Here is a 21,888-nt window from a genome sequence, read left to right as displayed (position 1 = left end):
CCACCTTTGGGTAGTTGGGGCTGAAATATTGGACAGTCTTTATTGTAGTTGTTCTAGAATGATTCTTGTGCTGATTGTCAGAGCCTTACAGACATCAGGTCATGTTCGTTGATTCTGTGAATTAACAAACACCTATTAAGCATCTATTATGTGCCAAGAAATATTCTAGTTGTTGTGATGCACAAATGCTTAGACAGAGACGCTGTCCTCAAGAAGTTTATAATCTAGTAAGAGGGACAAACTTGTGAATAATTACAACAAAATGTAATAAGGGTACAAAACAAGTATCCATAGTGCTAGAGAAAAAACTGTCAAACTCTATTTCATGGAGAAGATGATTCTTGAGCTAAAACATGAAGGATACATAAGAACTTGCCAAGAAAGGGAAAAGCACAGTAAGTACAATGGATGGAGAAATGGTGAGCCCAGGGACCAGCATAAGGTAGAAGAGTGTGGTGGGGGAGGGGTCTGCCAACTGAGTGCCATTCTTGGCCTCTTTAAAAAAAAAAAAGGTAGAGTTGAAACAAGAAAGGTGTAAAGGTTCTTGGATGCCATGCTAAAATTTGTGGGTATTTTTTAATCCCTAAATTGGATAATTATTAAATCTTTTGAAATAGATCACAAATATGTATTTTGGAAAGATTGCCCTGGCAAAGAGCACTTATTGCTGCTATAATGTTCCTATGTGTGTATATATTGCATACATGCACTCACATGAACATATGATACAAGCAATAGAAATGGACTCCAGTTAACTGAAGCAGAAAAGGAGTTTAATTGGATGAGTATTAAGTACCTCACAGAATCTAATCAGAGGAACCAGGCTTGGAAACTGGATAGGAACCAAGGCGATGAAAGCTGCAGGAATCCAGCCAAGCTGGATTCAATGTTGTGGCTTCAGAGATTGATTTTTCAACTGTCTTTGCTTCTTTACCTCATTTTCTTAAGATTTAAAATCTCAGATATCAGCATTCAGTTGTGAGTCTAGGTCAAGTGTCCAGGCTTTAATTTGCAGGGGATGGAATGAGAGAGTAGCTCCTTACACTCCTGTGGTCCCACCAAAGTCATCTAATTAGGGATTTCTCCCAAATAGCAAGGGTATGCTGAGGAGCAGAAAAACTAATCCACTATAATAAACATTTATGAGGTCTTTAAGACTTGAATATGAGACGTGTGAGGAGAACACCCAAACCAGCAAGAGAATGATACAAAAGATGATTTAAGGAAGGGCATAGTTAAATGAAGTCAACCTTTATTAGTGTGTGTAGATGAACTGCTGAAGAAACAGCCCACAAGTCTCTGTGGCCTCAGTATAAACTCATTTCTCATAGTTCAAAAAAGGAAGGGGTGGAGTGTGGGGGGCTGCTCCACTCAACCATACAGAGACCCAACATCCATCCATCTTCTAGATATTCAGTCCATTCACTCACCTGGTAAAGAAAAGGATTGCCCGTTTCCACTCATGTTCCATTGACCAGAATTCAATCATGTAGCCTCATCTTACTGCAAGGGAGGCTGGAAAATGTGCCCGGGAGAAAGAGGTTGGCATAGATATTGGTAAACATTAGGAGTTTCCACCTCAGATCCCTCCACCTTTCTTGAACAAGCAACAGTGAACCTACTCTTCATGAAAATAGGTTTAAAATCATGTGCCTGCTCTGATATTTTGGTGGTAGCTCCCTAGAGCTGTTGAGACGATTTAGAACCCAGACCCAGGATAATCAATAAAGAGTTCTGTGGTTGGTTGACAAAGTATGCCACAGACATGGGGAGAGCCACTTTTTGTGCAACATATTTTTACTTCTTTCTTGCATCTCTCTCAAAACTAAAGTTCAGCCTGTTCTAAATATGGGGATGTTAAGTTCCAAAATGTTCTACTCATTGTTTAGTAAAAGTAGCATGGGACTGACCATCACAAGAACTGAGCTTGAATTCACTCCTACAACTTAATAGCTATATGAACTCAAGCCAGTCTTTTAGTCTCCAAGAACCTCAGTTTTCTACCCTACCTACCTACCCTACCACCTGCCTACCTTGCAGAGATATTTTGAGAATCAAATGAGATACATTTGAAATTGTCTGCACACTCTAAACCACAATGTAGCCAGAGTACATTATAATAACTGTAATTTATGAGTCTTAAATCTCTTTCAAGCTTCAAGGGGTTTTAGTATTTTGAGATGTGATGATCAAGTACTTAAGTACGTAAGAACAAAAATTGTCCTATCTCCTCAGAACCATGGTTCATTAAGTCCAATATTGTCATTGGCAGAGAAACTCAAGGGCATGCAGAAGGCTGCAGTTACTGTCCTTGATGTCAACTTCAAAGGACAGTGACAAAACCCAACATGTTCTAATTTCATTTAGTAATCATGTATGACCTTTTCCTCCATGATTTAATCTAATCTTTCCAAAATATATTTATATTATTAACTTGTGCCCTTTTGTTCTCTATTTTTGGAGTAAAGCTTTATCTTTTCATTTCTAAGTTTACCATGTTAGCCTCTTTCAGATTTCAACGGAAAGGAACATAGGTATTTATTGTAAAGCTTTATGAAAAAGAAAGGAAACCTGAGAATTTGTCTCAGCAGCTGCACTTGCAGGCACGGTGAATCGGAATATAATAAAATAGCCACTGAGCTCTTACCTTATGGCAGGGCCCACCCTATGCACTTTATATAAGTTATCTCACATAACTGCACAGCATGCTGTGAGGCAGGCTCTATCATTATTTCCATATGTGCAAAATGAGACTCAGGCTAAGGAAGCTGCCCAAGGTCACAGAGCTGGTAAGTATATTTGAACCTGAGGAGTCTAACCCTGGAATGTGTGCTCTTAACTACTTACTGTATTGGCTCCTTAGGTCATCCAATCAAAAGTATTTTTCACTGTTGTGTTGCTACCAAATGCTGACTTGGCATTTACTTCTCAGGTTCTGTTCTGCTCTCCTTTTTGATGTGTCGTGATTAAAAATACCCCAAGAGAAAGAATATGATTGTTTACTTGCCACTAATCAGTATGGACACCCCTCTCCCCCACACATTGGATAGGGCTCTCATGATAAGCTACCTCAGCTCCCTTACATCCAGCCTACATGGCTGTCTTGGGCGGGTACCTGGCCCTATTGGTTTGACAGGATAGTAAGGTCATACCACACAAAGTAAGGCTTTTCAGAGAAAGTTCTGTAGGTATGGCAGGCAGCCGAAGTTTTTTGGACTATATGGGTTTGCTCAAAATGCAGAATGTTCTCTGATTACAGTACGTAGAGACTTCTGTCCCTGTTCACCCTCACCTTGCTGTTTGCGAAATAACTTCCAGGACTCTCCCTCTGCCCTTGCCTTTTCAGACTAAAGTCTTACTCTTTCTCTGATGTTGTTTCTGGTCTTCTCTAGTTCTGCTATTAATTTACTCAGATATAGCAATCAGAACCATACTTTTTTTTTTCCAGTCTGAATGCACCAAGGTTTTAAGAAGAGAAAAAGTTTTTCTTTTGTTTCTAGCATCTTAATGTTGAAGGCTCTCAGAATAAAATCTAATTTCTTTAACATGGCATAAGGGCCCTAAATGGCCCAGCTCCAGTGGATCTTTCTAGTGTCACCTACAGACATTTCCCCCAGCCCTATGTGAGAACCACACTCAATTGTCAGAAGTGGTATAACGAACTCAAAAGCCCTCATGCCATTGCTCAGGCTGTTTCTCTCTGCTTGAAATGTCTTCTGTTAACCCATGCTTTCAGTGTGGTATTATGATATAGTGGTTAAAAACATGGATTCTGGGGTCAAATAATTATAGATTTAAATTCCAACTCTACTTGTGCAAATTTGTTAAGCCTGTGAGCCTTAGTCTCCTCACCTGTCAAGTGGGGATAATCATACTTATTCCCCAGGGGGTGATCATTCAGTTAAAGAATGCACATGAAGTGGTTATTCCAACGCCTGACAAAGAGTAAACACTCAGGAAATGAAAGCTCTCCCTAATATTTCAGGGCCCAGCTTGGACACCTCTGCCTTTCCCTTTCCCTTGATCTCCCTTAACCAATTCTCCCTGTTCCCCCACCCCTGCCCCACAGCATTGGTCAATTTCTCATCTGGCAACCACAACACTTTATAGATTAGTGATGGGATTAGTATTCCAAGATGTTAATCATTTTACCTCTGGGATCTCCTTTCTCTAATTTCCCAGCCCTCTATTCAAACCCCCAATCTTTTTGTATCAATATCTCAGGAAAAGGGGGTGTGACAGCAGAAAAGAGAGGAATCATGAGACTGTTCTTAGCTTTTTGGTCTCAAAAATCCAGCCCCTTAGGGGATCAGAAAGAAGTCATAGATTTGACCTGGGGTGCAAGTGTAATACAGGAAGGATTGTGGCAGCTGTGGTCTAAGGGCCGACACCACTCAGCATCAGCCAACTGTTGCCATGTAGAACTTTGGGACCACTGCTACCAGAGGCTTCTACTTTACAATAGAAACTAAAAAAAAGAAAAAGAAAAAGAAAAATCAGATTAAAAAATGTGACTAAAACATCAAACTTATTATCATCCATTGCATTTTTTTTCTTCCAAAATATTTACTCAACAAAAATTTATTCAGGAACAAATGATGGGCTAGAACCTAGGGGTACAAACAAGACAGTTCCTATTCTAAGAGCTTACAGTCTGAAGGAGAATTAGACACATAAATACAGGATTACGGTATTGAGTGATAATTCTTAGGTTAGAGTAGTGATTTCCAAAGTGTGATCACTGGACTAGCAGCAGCAGCAGCAGCAGCTAGGAACTTAGAAATGCAAATTTGTAGGCACCAGCCTACCAATCAGAAAGCTGAGATTGTTTTAACAAGGGCTCCAAATGATTCCCACATATGCCAAAGTTGGAAAACTTGGCCTCCCTGTATAAGCTCATTTTAAGTTAGGGAGACCAGCCCTTTGTCTTCTGTCCACTTGTGTTTTTAAAAACTCTACTCACGGTGGTTTTTAAAAATCTATTCAGAAATCTTAAATTTTTCATGGAGTTATTAAACCATGTTTGGAATTATATTATAAAATCCTTTATATTTTCTGATTGTGTTGCAGTCCTTGAAGGCCTTCACCGTCTGTGTTACGAATATATTCATTTACATTTTCTTCTAAGGTTTTGTTAACATTTAAATATTTAATCCACATAAGATTTACTTAGATTTACTTTTTCCCCCAAAATCGCTAATCAGCTGTTCTAACATCATTTACTGGACAGGCTCTCTTTCCCTTACTAATCTAAATGTCATCTTTTCATACTAAATTTCTCCATATGCTGGTATTTACTCCCAGATCTTCCATCTGTTAATAGTACTTTTGAGAATTTAACAATTGCTGTCCTATTATGACCTACTCTCTAGTGCTAATTCTCCCCCACCCCCCACCCTTATGGCTATTTGGATGGTCGTATACCATTCCAAAACATGCATGTGCCATCATTTCTTTTACCGACTCCCTATCACTACGCATTTGGGAAGTTTCCCGCTTTTCCACACTACACAACCCGCATCGTTTCGGACTGACTTAAATGAACACTCTGCCTCAGTGGTTCAAGTTGTGCAAATTATCCGTTTCCATTTTTCTTCGAATTACTTTTAAAATTACAACCACTATGTTTTGTTGGTCTCAATTATGAGAGAATCGACAAACCTGTCAGCCGCGGTTTAGTATTACGCGGGCTAGACCTCCAAACTACACCAGGGGGCGGAGTTTCCCGGCACCGCTCGGCCACATCCGGGTTCCACTGTCGGTTCCGGGGGCAGACGGAACCTTATTGTCGCACCTCCATCTAACACGCGCAGCGGGGACCGTTTAGGCCTCTGCGCACCGCTCTCCACAAGTGCTGCAGCTGCCTTGGGGCAGCGAAGGCGGGCGTGGAGAGTCTGTTTTTTCTTCCGTCGTGAGCGGCATGGATGTGCTCGCGGAGGAGTTTGGAAACCTAACCCCAGAACAGCTGGCTGCGCCCATCCCGACTGTAGAGGTGAGTGCCTGGCACGCGGGGAGTGGAAGGGGCGGGGATGCATTCTGAGGAGGCGTTACCCCTTATGCTCGGGCCGCCAAACGGGGCCATTTCTGCGCATGCTCGGGCTTCCGCGCATGCTCAGAGCTCCGCTACTGCGAGTCCTTTCCCGAGCCGGCCTCCGCGTGAGCGTGGCGGGGCTGAGGCTGTAGGAGTTGTCCGCTGCTGTGGGGGCCGAGGACTCCTCAGATGGCGCTCGGATCGGGACTCTTCCAGTGTGGGTGTGCGGCGGGTGAATTGGCCCTAGCACCCACCTTGGGCGACGTATCGCACCTTTAAAGGCTTTTCTTTCATGAGGTACCACAGCTGTCTGTGGTGGTAAAACCAAATCGTCTGAATCTTAGGCTGATAATCTTAACTTTTAACCCGGAGTTCAAGTTTGGGCTACAGGGGTATTTTAAACGCCCTGAATGTTTACTCAGAAAATTGCCCGTGTGTTTTCTTGAGAGGGAAGGGGGGCTCCATAGCTTTCATCCGATATTCAAAAGTTAAAGATAACAACTGCCCTTCAGTAAGCTGCCCAATGAAGTGCAGCTGTTGACATACTTTGTTTTCTGGAAAGGCATGTATTATGATCTCTCTGAGCCTCAAAATCTTCATTGGCATGGAATGGGGAAGTGGGGAAATGGGGCTGGGGAAGACAGTCAAGGGAGGAATTTCAGGTAGAGGACACAGGATACTGGAAACCCGCTAGGCAAGACCATCTGATGTTTTTGAGGAACTAAAGTAAATCCAGTAGTCCTAGAGTGAAGAAAAATAGAGGAGGAGAGATAAAAGATGAAGAATAGATAAGGGTCCTGGTTATGAAAGATTTTGTTAAACATCTGAAGGAGCTTGGACTTTCTCCTGGGAGCTGTGAGATGCTTTTGAAGGCTTTAAAAACGAGAGTGACTCTGTTAGATTATTTGGCAGCTTAAAGCAGTTGAGTTATAATCAGTCCATCAGATTCTGTCTACGAGTACATGTGATACACTGCTGATCATCAGGCAACACTGGGTTTTAGCCTTGAAGAGTTAATGTCAAGAGCCAGCATTTGCTGAGCACTTACTATCTGCCAGGCTTTGTTTAACCATGACATGCATTATGTTGTTTCATCCTCTGAAATAAGTATCACATTTACCCCTATTTTGCCACAGAGGACCAAAGAGGTTAAGTATAGTTCGAGTTACCAGTGTTAGAATTCTGGTAAGTGGCTGATGTGGAGTTTGGACTCTGTCATTCTGACTTCCGAGTCTTTAACTGCGGACTGAACCACTTCTCTAGAGAGCTGAAGAAATAAGCCTAGAAGATTTATATCGTCAAAATTTGCTCACCTATGAAGAAACCCTACCTCAATTTCAGTCTTCTGATTGAGGAATAACAGTTCCTTTTCCTGGCCCACTGCGTTTAATCAGCTGTCACATCTTAAAGGCCCTGCATTCTGAATACATGCAAATCTGAAGCATCATTCCCACAGTTTTCCAACTCTGAACCGCTGTCATTGCTTACAATCACTGGCTTACCTGCCCTCTGACTTGTCCCACTCCAATCTGTTCTCTGCTCTGTAGCCAGAGCCATCAGTTTAAACACACATGTATAGTTATGGTGATCTTTTGGTTAAAATTCTTCAATCTCTGCCCATTGCTCTTAGGGCAAAATCTAGTCTTTTCCATGTTTGTAATAAATTTCCTCAGTCTGGTCACTGCTTACTTCTGTAGCCTTTTTTCCACCATTCCCTCCTCTTCCTGCCCTGAGATCTTTCTATTCTACTCATACAGTTCCTTCTGGATTTTTCTCTCCTTCCTATTTGTAGATTAAATCCTACATATCTATGATATGCCTTCCTTAGGAAGGCCTTCCCTGATTCTCCCAGAAGACATTAGAGCTCTTGGCTATTTGCTGCCATGGTACCCTGTTCTTTTTTAGCAGTGATAGTTACTTGTTTCTTCTCACTAAACTTCTTCCTGCTGCCTTATTCTCTGTGTCATCGGTTCTTAACATTCTTATTGAATGAATGAATATGAAAATAACTTTATTGCCTTTTCCAAAGCAGAGTATCTCGAATGGCATTTGAGGGCTCAGAAAGTGACATTTCACTTATTTATATTGTTGAGTATTCTCTTTGCATTTTTGATTTTGTGAGGTAAACACTATAATTTCAGTGTTGAATTAACGAAGATTAATCTGAACAGTACTCTATTAGAGAAATTCTTTAATAATGCTGAGTTCTCTCTGAATGGAAAATGGCATTTCCTTTTTATTGAGAGATTAAAATATTTACTTCAACTTTCCAACTTGATTGTTTCCTCTGCAGCTTTTTCTAAATAGGAGCTCAGTTTTACTTGAACCAACCATGCCTTGTATATTTTGGCTGTGTTCTGTATGGTAGCATGGTAGGAGAAATAACACAAGCTTTGGAGCCAGTTGATCATTTGTTTGTTGAACAAGTATTTATCAGTATTATTGAGTACTTACCTGGTGGTGTATCACCCACAGGGTTTACACAAGTTTAGAAAGCTTCCAGGAGCTTACAGGTTTATAAGGGAGACATGTAAGCAGGTGGAATAACATGCAGTAGATGCTGTGATAAAAGTAGGCAGAGGGATATGTTGCTGTTACATGTGGTAGCTGGGATGTGATCCCTGAACTGAGTCTTGACAGTCGTGGATGAAGTGTTGTGGTAGGGGAGGCTTTCTAAACAAAAGAAGCATTGTGACAAGAGCCTGCGCTGTGCTGTGGGAGCTTGGCAAAAGTTGAGGCTGGAGGAGTAGGCAGGGGTGTACATCTCTGTGTCCAAATTTCCCCTCTTTATAAGGACACCCTTTGGGAGGGACACAATTTGGCTTATATCAGTTGTCATTCCCTTCTTATTTTCCTTTTTTTTAAAATATACCCTTTTAAATTTTTTTCCTTTTATTTTTTGAGGTAGGGTCTTACTGTGTCACCCAGGTTGGAGTGCATTGGTGCAGTTATAGTTTACTGCAACCTCAAACTCCTGGGCTCAAGTGATCCTCCTGACTCAGCCTCCCAAATAGCTAGGAGTATAGGCATGTGTCACCACCATGCAGCTAATTTTTTTAAAAAAAATTTTTCTTAGAGATGGAGTCTTGCTGTGTTGCCCAGGCTAGTCTCTAATTCATGGCCTCAAGTGATCCTCCTGCCTTGGGCTCCCAAAGTGCTAGGATTATAGGCATGAACCACTGAGCTAGCATTTATATACCTTTAAGCTCTGTTGGATACACTTGTTTTCTTTTTTCTAAAATTTAGGTATAATTTATATATAATAAAATGTACAGATCTTAAGTGTTCAGTTGTATGGGTTTTGATTATGTATATCTGAATGACTGTCACCCAGTACATGCTATAGAACATTTCCATCACCCCAGGAAGTTCCCTTATGACCCTTTTCAATCTATATCCCCCCCAACCACCTTTTGATTTCTATTATCATAGATTAGTTTTGCCTGCCTCCCTTCTTGAAAATGTTTTTTTTCTGTCTCCAGGTTGTCTTCCTCCCTCCTTGGCCACTCCTAGGTCTCCTTTGCAGGATCTACCTTCTGCTCATCGTCTTTAAATGTTAGAATGTTCTTGGTCTCACTTTGTGGAACTCTTCTCCGTCTACACTCTTTAGATAGTCTTATCCATCACATGGCTTTAATTGCCATCCACTTGCCAACCTCTCCCTAATTTCTATCTCTAGTCTACCCTGTTCCCAAGTTCCAGACTCATTTGTTGCCTACTTGACATTTCCAACTGAATGTCTAGTGAATATCTCAAACATGCCGCAAACCAAACTCTTGATATCGTCTCCACAGCTAAGCCTGCTGCTCCTACATTGTTCCACTTCTCCTCATCTTCATTAATCATCACTCTTTCCCTCTAGGCCAAAAATCTTGGTGTTAATTTTGGCTCCTTTCTTTCTCAGAGTTTCTGTCTAATCTCTTATCAAGTCCTGTTGGTTCTATCTTCAAATTGTGTCTCCTTAGCTGATAAATTCTCACTACCTGTACTGTTACGAGCCTGGATTATTGCAGTAAACTCCTAAATGATCTCCCTGCTGCTCTAACCTTGTCTATTCTCAGCCCAGCAGCCAGAAGGATCCAGTTAAAATGAGTCATACCATCATGTCCCTCTTTTGCTCAGAGCCTTCCAGTGCTTCTCAGATCATTCAGAGTGTTAGCCAAAGGTTTTACTGTTGCTTCAGGGTCCTGTGTGATCCTTAGGCCCTTTGTCAGAAACTGTGTATTCTAACTTTAAACTTGGCTCTGACCATTTGTCAGGTTTCCCATCAGCAGATTAGATGTCACACATGAAAAGAGGCCATCATGGTAGGTCACTTACAACCTCAGGAAGGTATAAAAAGCATGCCCAAGAACTCAAGAAGTGTGGCAGTTTGCAGCTATTTAATGTAGGAGGCAAACACCACGTGTGCTGTTCTTCTGCAGCCCTGAGATGAGCTCTGACCAATGGGAGGGAAAAAGAACTCCCTTTGGGTGGTAAGTCTCAGCTCCTCCACCAGATTTTCTGAGACCTGCTTTCCCTTTCTCAGACTGGTAAACCCCACTTATTGGAAAGTGTCATGAGAATAAAATAAAGTATGAAAAGTGCTTGAAGTCTTGAGTCACCAAGAAGAGATTAAATATATTCTATGTAAGAAATCTGTGGACTATATATGTATGAATATATGTGTATACCTGTATTAATTTGCATGCGCACATGATTTCCATAGAAGTGGTTACAATTTAAAATTTGTTCTTTTGGATATACTTCCTTTTGTTCATTTTGGTACATTAAAATAACTTCTTATGAAAGTGTTGTGGATGCTGACACAGAGTTCTGATGTTCTTATTGTTTTGGTTCACAGGAAAAATGGAGGCTGCTCCCAGCATTTTTAAAGGTAATTATTTTACGTTTACTAATAATTGGTTATTTTTCAGATGGAAAAGTCAAGAAATAAACTTTTTAAAGATTAAATTTTTTGGCTTTTTATGATACAACTATGCACTTTGCTAGATTTTGGAAATACAAGGAATTTTAAGACAAAATCTCTGCCTATAAGGTGCTGGTTGGGGGAGTGGTAGTCTAAATTTAGGGAGAAGGAGTATACATAGTGGCATGGCACATGATTAATAAAAACTAAAATGCTACTGGCAAAAGAATGACGCTACAGATGGTCAGAGAGGGCTGCCCAAATGAGGAGAGAGAGACATAAGCCACATGTGAAAAGAGGAGGATTTAACTAAGCTGAAAGGTGGGATGCAGAGAGCAAGGCTTAATCAGGGGGCTCCAGAGGAGCCTTCACAGGTCTGTGGGAAACAGCTATCATTCTGTTTGGCTAAAATGGATGGGTGGATAGTCAGAGGAGTGCTGAATGTAATATAACATGGTGTAGGGCTTCACTTCAATTTGAAAGAGCTTGTGCTAAGAAGTAGTGGGTACCACAGTGAGGGATCACTTGACACCTGCTAGGATGGCTATAGTCAAAAATAAATGTTGATGAGAATGTGGAGCAATGGGAACCCTCATGCTCCTCTGGTAGGAATGTAAAATGTTGCAGCTGCTTTGGAAAACAGCCTGGCAGTTCATCAAGTGGTTAAACATAAAGTTACCATATAATCCAGCAATTCTACTTTTAGATGCCTACCCAAAAGAAATTAAAACATAAGTCCATGCAAAAACTTGTACATAAATGTTCATAGCAGCATTATTCATAATAGCCAAAAAGTGGAAACAACCCAAATGAACATCAACTGGTAGATGGATAAATAAAATGTGGTATAGCTATATAATAGAATATTATTTGGCAATAAAAAGAAATCAAGTACTGATTAATACTACAACATGGCGAAATCTTGAAAGCATTATGCTAAGTGAAAGAATGGAGACTTGAAAAGCAAGTAGAGTTAAAAGTGTCATTAGGCGATTTTGTGAACATCATGGAGTATACATGCACAAACCTAAATAGCATGGCCTGCTACACACCTAAGCTATACGGTGTAGCCTATTGCTCCCAGGCTACAAACCTGTAGAGCATGTTACTATACTGACTACTGTAGGTAATTGAATCACAGTGGTATTTCTGTATTTAAACATATCTAAACATAGAAAAGGTGCAGTAAAAATACAGTATCAAAGATAAAAAAATGGTACACCTGTATAGGGCACTTACCATGAATGGAGCTTGCAGGGCTGGAAGTTGCTGTGGGTGAGTCAGTCAGTGGTGAGTGAATGTGAAGGCCTAAGTCATTACAACATACTACCGTAGACTTTATAAACACAGTACACTTAGGTGACAGTAAATTTATAAAAAATTATTTTTCTCTTAAATAATCTTAGTTTACTGTAACTTTTTATTTAATGCTTGATAAACTTTAAAATTTTTTGACTCGTAATAACACTTAACTTAAAACACACATTATACAGCTGTACAAAAATATTTTCTTTACATCCTTATTCTATAAGCTTTTTTCCATTTTTAAACCTTTTTTAACTTTTTAAACTTTTTTGTTAAAAACTAAGACACACATTAACCTAGGCCAGGATCATCAATATCTCTGGACCTCCCCATCTTGTCTCACTGGAGGGTTTTCAGGGACAATCACACAAAGGGAGCTGCATCTCCTGTGATAGCATTGCCTTCTTCTAGAATACCTACCTGAGGCTCTTGGGCAGGTGTCACTCTTTTCAGAAATATGCACTACAAAGTCAAGTGTAAGTCACTAGGTGATAGGAATTTTTCAGCTCCATTATTATATTATGGGACCACTGTCATATATGCTATCTGTCGTTGACTAAAACATTGCATGGCATATGACTGTATATTCAAATATTCATATTTTGAATTCCAGTGGTCAGGTTGCTTCTCAAGGAGGAAAACTTGGGAGTGTGCTAGTAAGATGGTGGAGAAATAGAGTGAGGACACTTAATGAAACTTAATGAAAAGTTTTATTAAATATAATTAATGGATTTTTTTTGTCACTTTGGTTTTGAGAAAAATCTAATCATCTATGATTAGATTCCATTATATAATCTGTTATTTTGTTGCTAACCTACTTTTTTCTTTTTATCTCTTTAGGTGAAAGGCCTTGTGAAACAGCATATAGACTCATTTAACTATTTCATTAATGTAGAGGTAAGCATTGGATTGTAGAAACAGACCTAAGCTAAGAATTAGTTGGAAGCCAGAGTCTAGCCTAATGTTGCACTTTCCACTGCAGATAAAGAAGATAATGAAAGCCAATGAAAAGGTTACGAGTGATGCTGACCCCATGTGGTACTTAAAGTAAGGAACCAACTACTGTTAATTAGCTATTTTGATTATGTCTAGCATTTTTAAAGTGAATGTAGTTGTTATCAAAACTCTTTTAAAATCATTCCCTTGTATCTGTTTAAGATAATTATAAAGTGCTCAAATTGAATTATTGTTATTATTTATTTATTTATTTATTTTTTTAAGACAGAATCTCACTCTGTTGCCCGGGCTAGAGTGCCATGGTGTCAGCCTAGTTCACAGCAACCTCAAACTCCTGGGCTCAAGCGATCCTCCTGCCTCAGCCTCCCAAGTAGCTGGGACTGCAGGCATGCGCCACCATGCCCGGCTAGTTTTTTCTATATATTTTTAGCTGTCCAGCTAATTGCTTTCTATTTTTTTAGTAGAGATGGGATCTTGCTCTTGCTCAGGCTGGTCTCGAACTCCTGAGCTCAAATGATTTGCCTGCCTCGGCCTCCCAGAATGCTAGGATTACAGGCGTGAGCCACCGCGCCCAGCCTAAATTTAATTTTTAATTGGTAAACTAATTATAACAAGTAGAGTTATGATTGAGAAGTTAATGAAACTATTAGGTTTTCAATATTTTAGACAAGTTTTTATTTTAAATAATTTTAGATTTAGAGAAAAATTGCAAAAAATAGTACAAAGAGTTCCCGTGTATTCTTCACCCAGCTTCCACTAATGTTAACATTTTATATAACTATAACAGCATAATTACCAAAACCAAGAACTTAGCATTGATACAGTGCTGTCAGTTAATCCATAGACCTTATTTGATGTTTTCCCACTAGTATCTTTTTTCTGGTCCAGGAATCAATCCAGGACCCCACATTATGTTTACTTATTTCGTCTCTTTAGTCTCCTCAATCTGTGACAGTTCCTTAGTCTTTCATGACTTTGACGCTTCTGAATAATCTGGTCAGTTTTTGTATAAGGTTCTTTGTTTTGAGTTTATATATTTGCTCATGATTAGATTAGATTATGTATTTCTGTAAGAATGCTGCAGAAATGATGTTTTGTGCTCACTGATTCATACTGGGGGTACAGATGCCAGTATATTTTATTAGTGATGACTTTAACTTTGTTCACTTGGTTAAGGTGGTATCTTCAAGATTTCTCCACTGTAAAGTTACTATTAATATTTTTCCTTTTGTAATTAATAAGAATCTTACGGGGAGATCTTTTGACTATGCAAATATCTTTTTTCTCATCATCCGCATACATTAATAGCAGTTATTGTGGGGTTTACTGAATAGTGAATTTCTATTTCCATCATTATTTCTGCATTAATATTGGAATTCTACTGTAAGGAAGAGCTTTCCTTTCCCCCCATTTATCTTTCTATATCTCTTTATTTATTAATTTATATCAGTTTGGACTCATGGATTTTATTTTAGCCTATGGGTTATAATTCAGTACTATGATTATTCTGTTGTTCAGACTGTCTCAGTTTTGGCCATAGGGAAATATTTAAATTGACTCTTGTGTCCTTTCAACATGCCACCATTATTTTTTGGAGCACTCCTTTACTTTCTGGCACCATAAGATGTGATTCATCTATTATGGGGGTATTATCAGCTATTTCTCCAAGGAGCTCTAGTCCCTTTTATTGGAAAATAGTATTTAGAAACCAAGATATGGATGCTAAAGTCTCAGTGGACAGACCTCAGAAATGTATGTATGTATACTAACACATATATACACATCTATATTTCTATATCCTATCCATTTGTACTTATATTAAGAACCATGCAGACTGATACCTCCTATTCCAGTCCAGCACTACAGGACTCATTCTTATCTTTTCCCTTTCTTTATTTGTAACTTCTGTCCCTGACAGTGAGAAATCTGGCTCTCATGATCTCCAATATATTTTCTTATTTTTTCAATACTAAACTATACATAACATTTCAAAATTGTTATCTCATACTTCTGTGAGAATAAAATTTAATTAGAGTACAGTATTTGTGCACTGTCCTTTTTGTCTTTAGCCCCATAGTGTCCAGTCAAAATACCGTTTTTTACAGTTATTTAAATTAGTTCTTATCTTTATTTTTTGGGTATGTTAAACATTGTTATGGTTGTAAGAGTTAGACCTATACAAAAAAGTATATTCAGAAAATTGTTGCTCCCCTTCTAGTTCTTCTCACCCTGTTCCCTGCCACTCTCTGTAGGTAACCAATTCCATAGTTTCTGCTTTATCCTTTCTATGTTTCTTTTGCACAAATGGGTATATATACATATTTTTCCCATTTGTATCCTCTTCTTTCTTATACAAATGATAGCATACCATTGGTTCTCTTTTGTACTTTGCTTTTTTCATTGTTTCATTTTTTAGAGAGCTATATTTACAGTATTTTTTAAAAGAGATTTGTAATATTTTTTAAAAGATGATAGTATTTTCCCTCTTTGGTAAAGCTATATGTACTGTCATTCCAAGAAGATCTCCAATGATAATTTTTAACTTGTTATCCTTAACAAGATAAGCATTTGCCAAAACATAATTCTTGTATTTGGGAGGAAAATACCTTGTTTATATGTTTTGGAAGTAGCATAATTTGTACTGGAATAATTTGCTTTTCAGATATCTTAATATCTATGTTGGGCTTCCTGATGTTGAAGAAAGCTTCAATGTAACTAGACCAGTGTCCCCTCATGAGGTAATTATAAATCTTACTTTAATTGGACTTGTTTGCTTTACCTTAAAGAGTCTGTCCTTAATATATACTTTTAAAAGATGATTTAAAAACAGGAAAAACAAAATTTCCTCTGAGATAAACTAAAATAAATAAGCACTTGTGTAAAGCTATCGTATATTAGGAAACAATTCTGCACTATTTATTTTATCATTTAATCCTAATCAGCTTACACTGTTATATTTGTGTGTCCTACTGATGTCCTGTTTCTGAGCTTTTTAGCAGTCTCTTGCCCCCCACCACTTGTGCTTTGCATGGTGTGCTATTCATCACAGGAGTCAGTCACTTAGCACACTTGTTGGGAGTCAACCAGGCATTGTGTTAAGCAGAGGAAACTGAGGACCAGGAACTCACAGTCTAATAGGAGACAGATGAAAAGAATATTGAAATATGAGGGTTTTAATAGATGTATAGACAAAGGGTTATAGGAAGACAGGTCTATTTATTGACTTTTAACACATTCTAGATTTCTCATTAAATTCCTTCACTTAATATCCATAATTGGGAATTGATTCAGGAAAGAAAAAGATTTTTGTAGATTCATGTGGTTTGTGTTAGGGTAAAGATGAAATAGCAATTAGGGAGTGTATCACAGGGATCTTTATTAAAGAATAAGTAAAGTATTAGATGGTTATAGTTACTGTCTAAGCAAGATTAGACAGGTAGTATGATGAAGTAACCTTTCTATATAGGTAAATTTTGATATTTAGTCACCAAATATTATTGAACATTTAGTTTTGGTCTCAGCTTTGAAAAAAAGAAGTGAGACACAATATTCTTTCTCAAGGAGTTTATACTCTTGTGGCTTAAAATAACAAAACACATGGCAGAGAGAAATGGAGGATTGCAAACTTAAATGCCTAGAAGGACCAGGTAGATAAGGTAAATATGTCCACTTGTATTAAACAGGGAGTGGTTAGGGCTGTGGGATAACTATGTGCCCCAATTTGGCTTTTTCCTTTTTCTCATTTCATTTTGCTAGATCTTTCCAATTTTTCGAGAACTAGTTACCAACTGGCAATTTCCAAGTTATTTTCTAAACTATATTACCAAGTTCAAGAAGAGAGAAGAAAAAGTAGTTTGAAAGAGTCCAAAAAAGCTGAGGCTACGTTTGTCATTATATTAACTACATCTGTTGAATTTAATTTCCACTTGAAGGGATGAGTTTGTTAAAACTCACTGAATGCTTGCCTATCATGTTCATTATGTTAATTTTATTAATAAACACAAGAGATAATATTTATATAGTACTCTGTACTGGGCCCCTTCTAAAAATACGTATCTATACTTTGGGAATTAAAATAATCATTCTCATTCCCAGTTTTATGTATGAGGAGACTGAGATTCAGAAAGGTTATTTAAAATTTAAGTGAGCCAGGATTTGAACCTAGGCAATAGAGTTCACATTCTTTTTTTATTTTTATTTTTTTGAGACAGGCTCTCTCTCTGTTGCCCCAGCTAGAGTGCAGTGGCATCATCATAGCTCACTGCAACCTCAGGCTTCTCAGCTCAAGTGATCCTCCTGCCTCAGCCTCCTGAGTAGCTGGGACTACAGACACATGCCACTATGCCCAGCTAATTTTTTTATTTTTAGTAGAGATGGGGTCTTGCTCTTGTTCTTACTCAGGCTGGTCTCGAACTCCTGAGCTCAAGCTATCCTCCCACCTCGGCCTCCCAGAGTGCTAGGATTACAGGCGTGAGCCATCAACGCCTGGGTTAGAGTTTACATTCTTAACTGCCATGCCACACTGCCTTTGATCTGGCCTGAAGTAGGAGGCTTGACCTAGTTAAATATAACATAACCTATTTTTATTGGTCAATAATAGGAATATTTAATATTTTAAAAATCACAGACACAAAGGCTAGAAGAAGGTCACATCTAACTATCTTTTGTTCAGTAGAAGCCAGAGAGAAGATTCAGCACCCTGAATGGTTGATGTTCAGACAAACTTTCTTTTTGAGACTACAAGCCACCTGATGACCATCAATATAATGGGGAAGTCATCAGAAGATTTGAATGGGGTTAATCATGGCTTAGGCAAGGGCATCATTTAGCCTAGTCATCACCAGGGGAACTAAAGCACACACCAACAATTTCTAAAATCCTACAAATGATTCAGAAATTGTTAGAATGATATGATGAATGATTTTAGTGCTATAACATACCACTTGTTAAGGAGTTTTGTAATACAGTTTAGTATATTTGGAGAATAAAAGGAAGTATAGTTTCAGTTTGTATGTGTGTATACTTTAGTTATTGTTATACTAGTTGTTAACTGTTTTGAACAAGCCAAGCCACGTTGATTACTTTCCATGGACCCACTTTGCAAGGACCAATCCAATTGCTTTAAAGATATGGGAGCAGACTGGTGATGGCATCAGATGAGTGAGAAGAAAATTAGTACCAGATTTATTGTCCCATTTTTGGCCTGGCAGGGCCAGGGATGCTGTGGCAATGTCTAGATCAACACATGGCGTCATTCCCCTCATGGAGAAGGTAGGCTGATAACTCCCAATGTCCTGAGGCAGCACATGGACCAGCTTAGTGGAGGAGAGATCAAAGTTCAATGTGGGCCACAATTTATACTAGAAACTGAGCTCTTTGAAGTGGTCAGGATGTCTTTTCCTGAGAGGAGTAGCAATAACTGTCGGATTCCTTATTCTCTTTCAGTGCCGTTTGAGGGACATGACATACTCTGCGCCCATTACAGTAGATATTGAATATACCCGAGGCAGCCAGAGGATCATCCGCAATGCCTTACCCATTGGCAGGTGAGAAATGAAGTCTGTAGTGAAGCCACACTGCCTGGATTCTAGCCCTGTGATGTGACCGCATTTCCTCATCTGAAAAATGTGGGTAGTGGTACCTCTGGGATTATGGTAAAATGGGATTATTTTATGGATCCAGCAAGTCAGCACATGTAAGGCACTTAATGTTCAGTGCATAGTTATGGTTGTTATTATTTATTAATTGTGGAACTTTTTTTATGAAGTCAAGGGAAATGCTTGCCTTTCTTCCTATAACTCCAAGCTGTTATGGAGACATTAGGTAAGAAAGCATTTCAGTAAATTCTTCTGGATTGGTCTTCTTGGTGGATTCCATGTATATTTTGAGTTTTCCTGGAAATTTAACTGGTTCCCATGTAGAAGTATATAAAGGAGAAGTTGCTTTATTTGCCCAGAACAAGTTTGGAAATGATATATAGCATCAGCTAGCATTTCTGCAATCTGCTTTTCCTAGTTAGGGAAATATATTGACTTCTGTAGAAATGGACAAAACCCACCATATTGTGAGTTTGATAATGATGTATTGGATTTTAAACTTAGTCCACATAATTCCTGTTCAACTCTCCCCCCTGCCCCAAACCCTTAAAAGTGCTAAGAGCTTAATCTGTGTTCAACAAATATGTACCAACTGTTTGTCACTTGTCATGTACTATGCTGGGTATTAGATACAGGTGAATAGAAGATACAGAAAATACAGCTGCTGAGGGGTGGGGTGGAATAAGTAATTATGGCACCATTTGGTAAGTTCTATGATAGTAAAGTCCAGAGTACCGTGGTAACATTCAGGTTTAACAAATCCTTCTCCTGCACTTTCCCCAAAGGAAGGGGCTATTCATATTGTTCTTTCCTCATTTTTCAGTTAGAAAAATAAGTAGGATTTTAAAATATCTTTGTTTTAGCAGAACTTTTTATCGGTATTAAGATGAGAACAACTTCTCTCTTATGTATGGACCATACTTGTGTCCAGTTAAATTTTGGACCATTGCTAAATTATGGACCAGATTGAATATTGTGAAGGAAAGGCAGGAGAGACTGGAGCAAAATATAAATAGTAAGATTTAGGCTTTAAATCCTGGGTTAGAGAGGGGACATGTAACTGGTATTTGCTATATGCCAGATACTGTGATAGGTGATGTCATTTGTTAGCACTGCATTCATAAAAATGACTTCAGTTAACTAGGATGTTTATATATACTAAGCACTGTCTAAATCATACACATTATCTCATTTAATTATTTTTTGAGCTAAAATGATTTTAGTTTAATCCATATAATATTTGTACTTGGCAACAAATCAAACAGTACATAAGAACATTTGACACAAAACAGGAGCCTCCCTCCCTGTCCTTCCTCACCTTTTAGTCTGATTCCTTTGTAACTATTTGTGTTATTTTCTGTGGTGGTTATTACATCCAATACTTTAAGTGCTATGCTTTTACCTTTATTTCTTGATACATCAACTTTAGACACTCTTTATTGACACCTAATATAGAGCATGTGGCTTAGCTTACCTATGTCACCTACTTTGCTTCTCCCTTTCACCTCCGAACTTTGCTCCTTGTTTGTAATTCTTCTTTTGTTTGCTATAGTAACTTTAATATTCTTGTATCTTTATTTTGTATTCTGTCACATTATTCAGTGTCTTGATTTCCCTTTATGTAAAATGAAAATATTGTTATCCCTATCCTCATATTATGATTTCTTTTTTAACCTATGAGTTATTTAGAAAACTTTTTAAAATTCCAAATTGGTGATTTTTGGAACTTTGTGGAGACCTATTTACATAAATATTCCATGTGTGTTTAGAAACAAGTAGTACTCTCCAGTTATTTTGTGCCATTATCTATGTTTTACCTTCAGATCAAGTTTGTTAATTGTGGGATTTAGTTGTTTTGTATCTTTATTTGAATTTTGATTTGTTCTGTTGATTACTAGGTATATTAAAATCTCCTACTATAATGGTAGGTTTGTCCATTTCTCTTAATGTTTTTATATATTTTTGCTTTTTGCAGCTATGGTATTAGGTGCATAGAAGTTTAGAATTATTAAGTATTCCTGGTGAATTGAACCTTTTATTATTGTGCTTTTATATTTTTTATTTCTTGCAATATTTTTGCCTTTAATTATGTTATGTCTGCTCTTACTATAGCCACACTTGCTTTCTTTTGGTTATTTTTCTGGCATATATTTTTAAAACATCACTTACCCTTTTTTTTTTTTTTTTTTTTTTTTGAGACAGAGTCTCGCTCTGTTGCCCAGGCTAGAGTGAGTGCCGTGGCATCAGCCTAGCTCACAGCAACCTCAAACTCCTGGGCTTTAGCGATCCTACTGCCTCAGCCTCCCGAGTAGCTGGGACTACAGGCATGCGCCACCATGCCCGGCTAATTTTTTCTATATGTATTTTTAGTTGGCCAGATAATTTCTTTCTATTTTTAGTAGACACGGGGTCTCGCTCTTGCTCAGGCTGGTCTCGAACTCCTGAGCTCCAGCGATCTGCCCGGCTCGGCCTCCCAGAGTGCTAGGATTACAGGCCTGAGCCACCGCGCCCGGCCATCACTTACCTTTTAATCTTTTATATGTCCTTATGTTTTTGATTTGTTTGAAGTAAACTGCATATGGCTAGATTTTTAAAAAATTTGTCTTGAGGATGTAGTCCATTTATACTTATTATGTATACACACACATATATATATACATATCTACATTATATATTTGGATATATTTCTAGCAACTTACTGTATGCCTTAAAACTGTCTAATTTTCCATATGTTTCAATTTTTTTTCCCTTTTTGCTCTTTGGATAATGGAAGGTTTCTTTTTCTAATTCTCCTCCAACTGATTTGAAAGTCATATACAATATTTCTGGTTGTTCATGTTTACCTTAGAAATTTTGAAATGCATACTTAAAGATTGAAAATAATATCTTTATTTTCCCCCTGGAAGAACAAAGACCTTAGGAAGGTTTAATTTGGATCAAATCAATCCCTTTGACTGACATGCTTTTGTTGTTCCAAATTTTAGTTCTGTCTTGTTCTTTAACTGATAAATTAGAAATTTTCATTATTTGAAAGTTAATATTTGTTTATATTTACCCACATTATTTTCCATTTTCTTTGCTCATCATGT

General features: G+C 38.2%; 1 protein-coding gene and 1 long non-coding RNA gene across 4 annotated transcripts in view; one reads left to right on the top strand and one right to left on the bottom strand.

The window, feature by feature from the left end:
- Positions 1 to 1,404: 1,404 nt before the first annotated feature.
- Positions 1,405 to 5,726, bottom strand: LOC123639346. The gene is made up of 3 exons (XR_006735696.1): positions 5,662 to 5,726; positions 4,334 to 4,468; positions 1,405 to 1,430 (listed from the first exon to the last, which is right to left on the bottom strand). It is a non-coding gene; the product is annotated as an uncharacterized LOC123639346 (long non-coding RNA).
- Positions 5,708 to 21,888, top strand: part of POLR3B (RNA polymerase III subunit B) — a 116,553-nt gene continuing 100,372 nt past the window's right edge. For 2 of the 3 annotated variants that reach the window (XM_045553043.1, XM_045553044.1), the window contains exons 1-6: positions 5,766 to 5,992; positions 10,875 to 10,907; positions 13,086 to 13,142; positions 13,228 to 13,292; positions 15,865 to 15,940; positions 18,648 to 18,748. In XM_045553043.1, coding sequence (XP_045408999.1) covers positions 5,921 to 5,992; positions 10,875 to 10,907; positions 13,086 to 13,142; positions 13,228 to 13,292; positions 15,865 to 15,940; positions 18,648 to 18,748 — 404 coding nt within the window. In that variant the 5' untranslated portion in view covers positions 5,766 to 5,920. Of the gene's footprint in view, positions 5,993 to 10,874; positions 10,908 to 13,085; positions 13,143 to 13,227; positions 13,293 to 15,864; positions 15,941 to 18,647; positions 18,749 to 21,888 lie in introns of all 3 variants that reach the window. The other variant, XM_045553042.1, reaches the window with a different exon arrangement.

The sequence above is a fragment of the Lemur catta genome, chromosome 6, assembly GCF_020740605.2.
Source record: "Lemur catta isolate mLemCat1 chromosome 6, mLemCat1.pri, whole genome shotgun sequence".
NCBI classification, from domain to species: domain Eukaryota; kingdom Metazoa; phylum Chordata; class Mammalia; order Primates; family Lemuridae; genus Lemur; species Lemur catta.
This window is presented reverse-complemented; position numbering and strand designations above follow the sequence as displayed.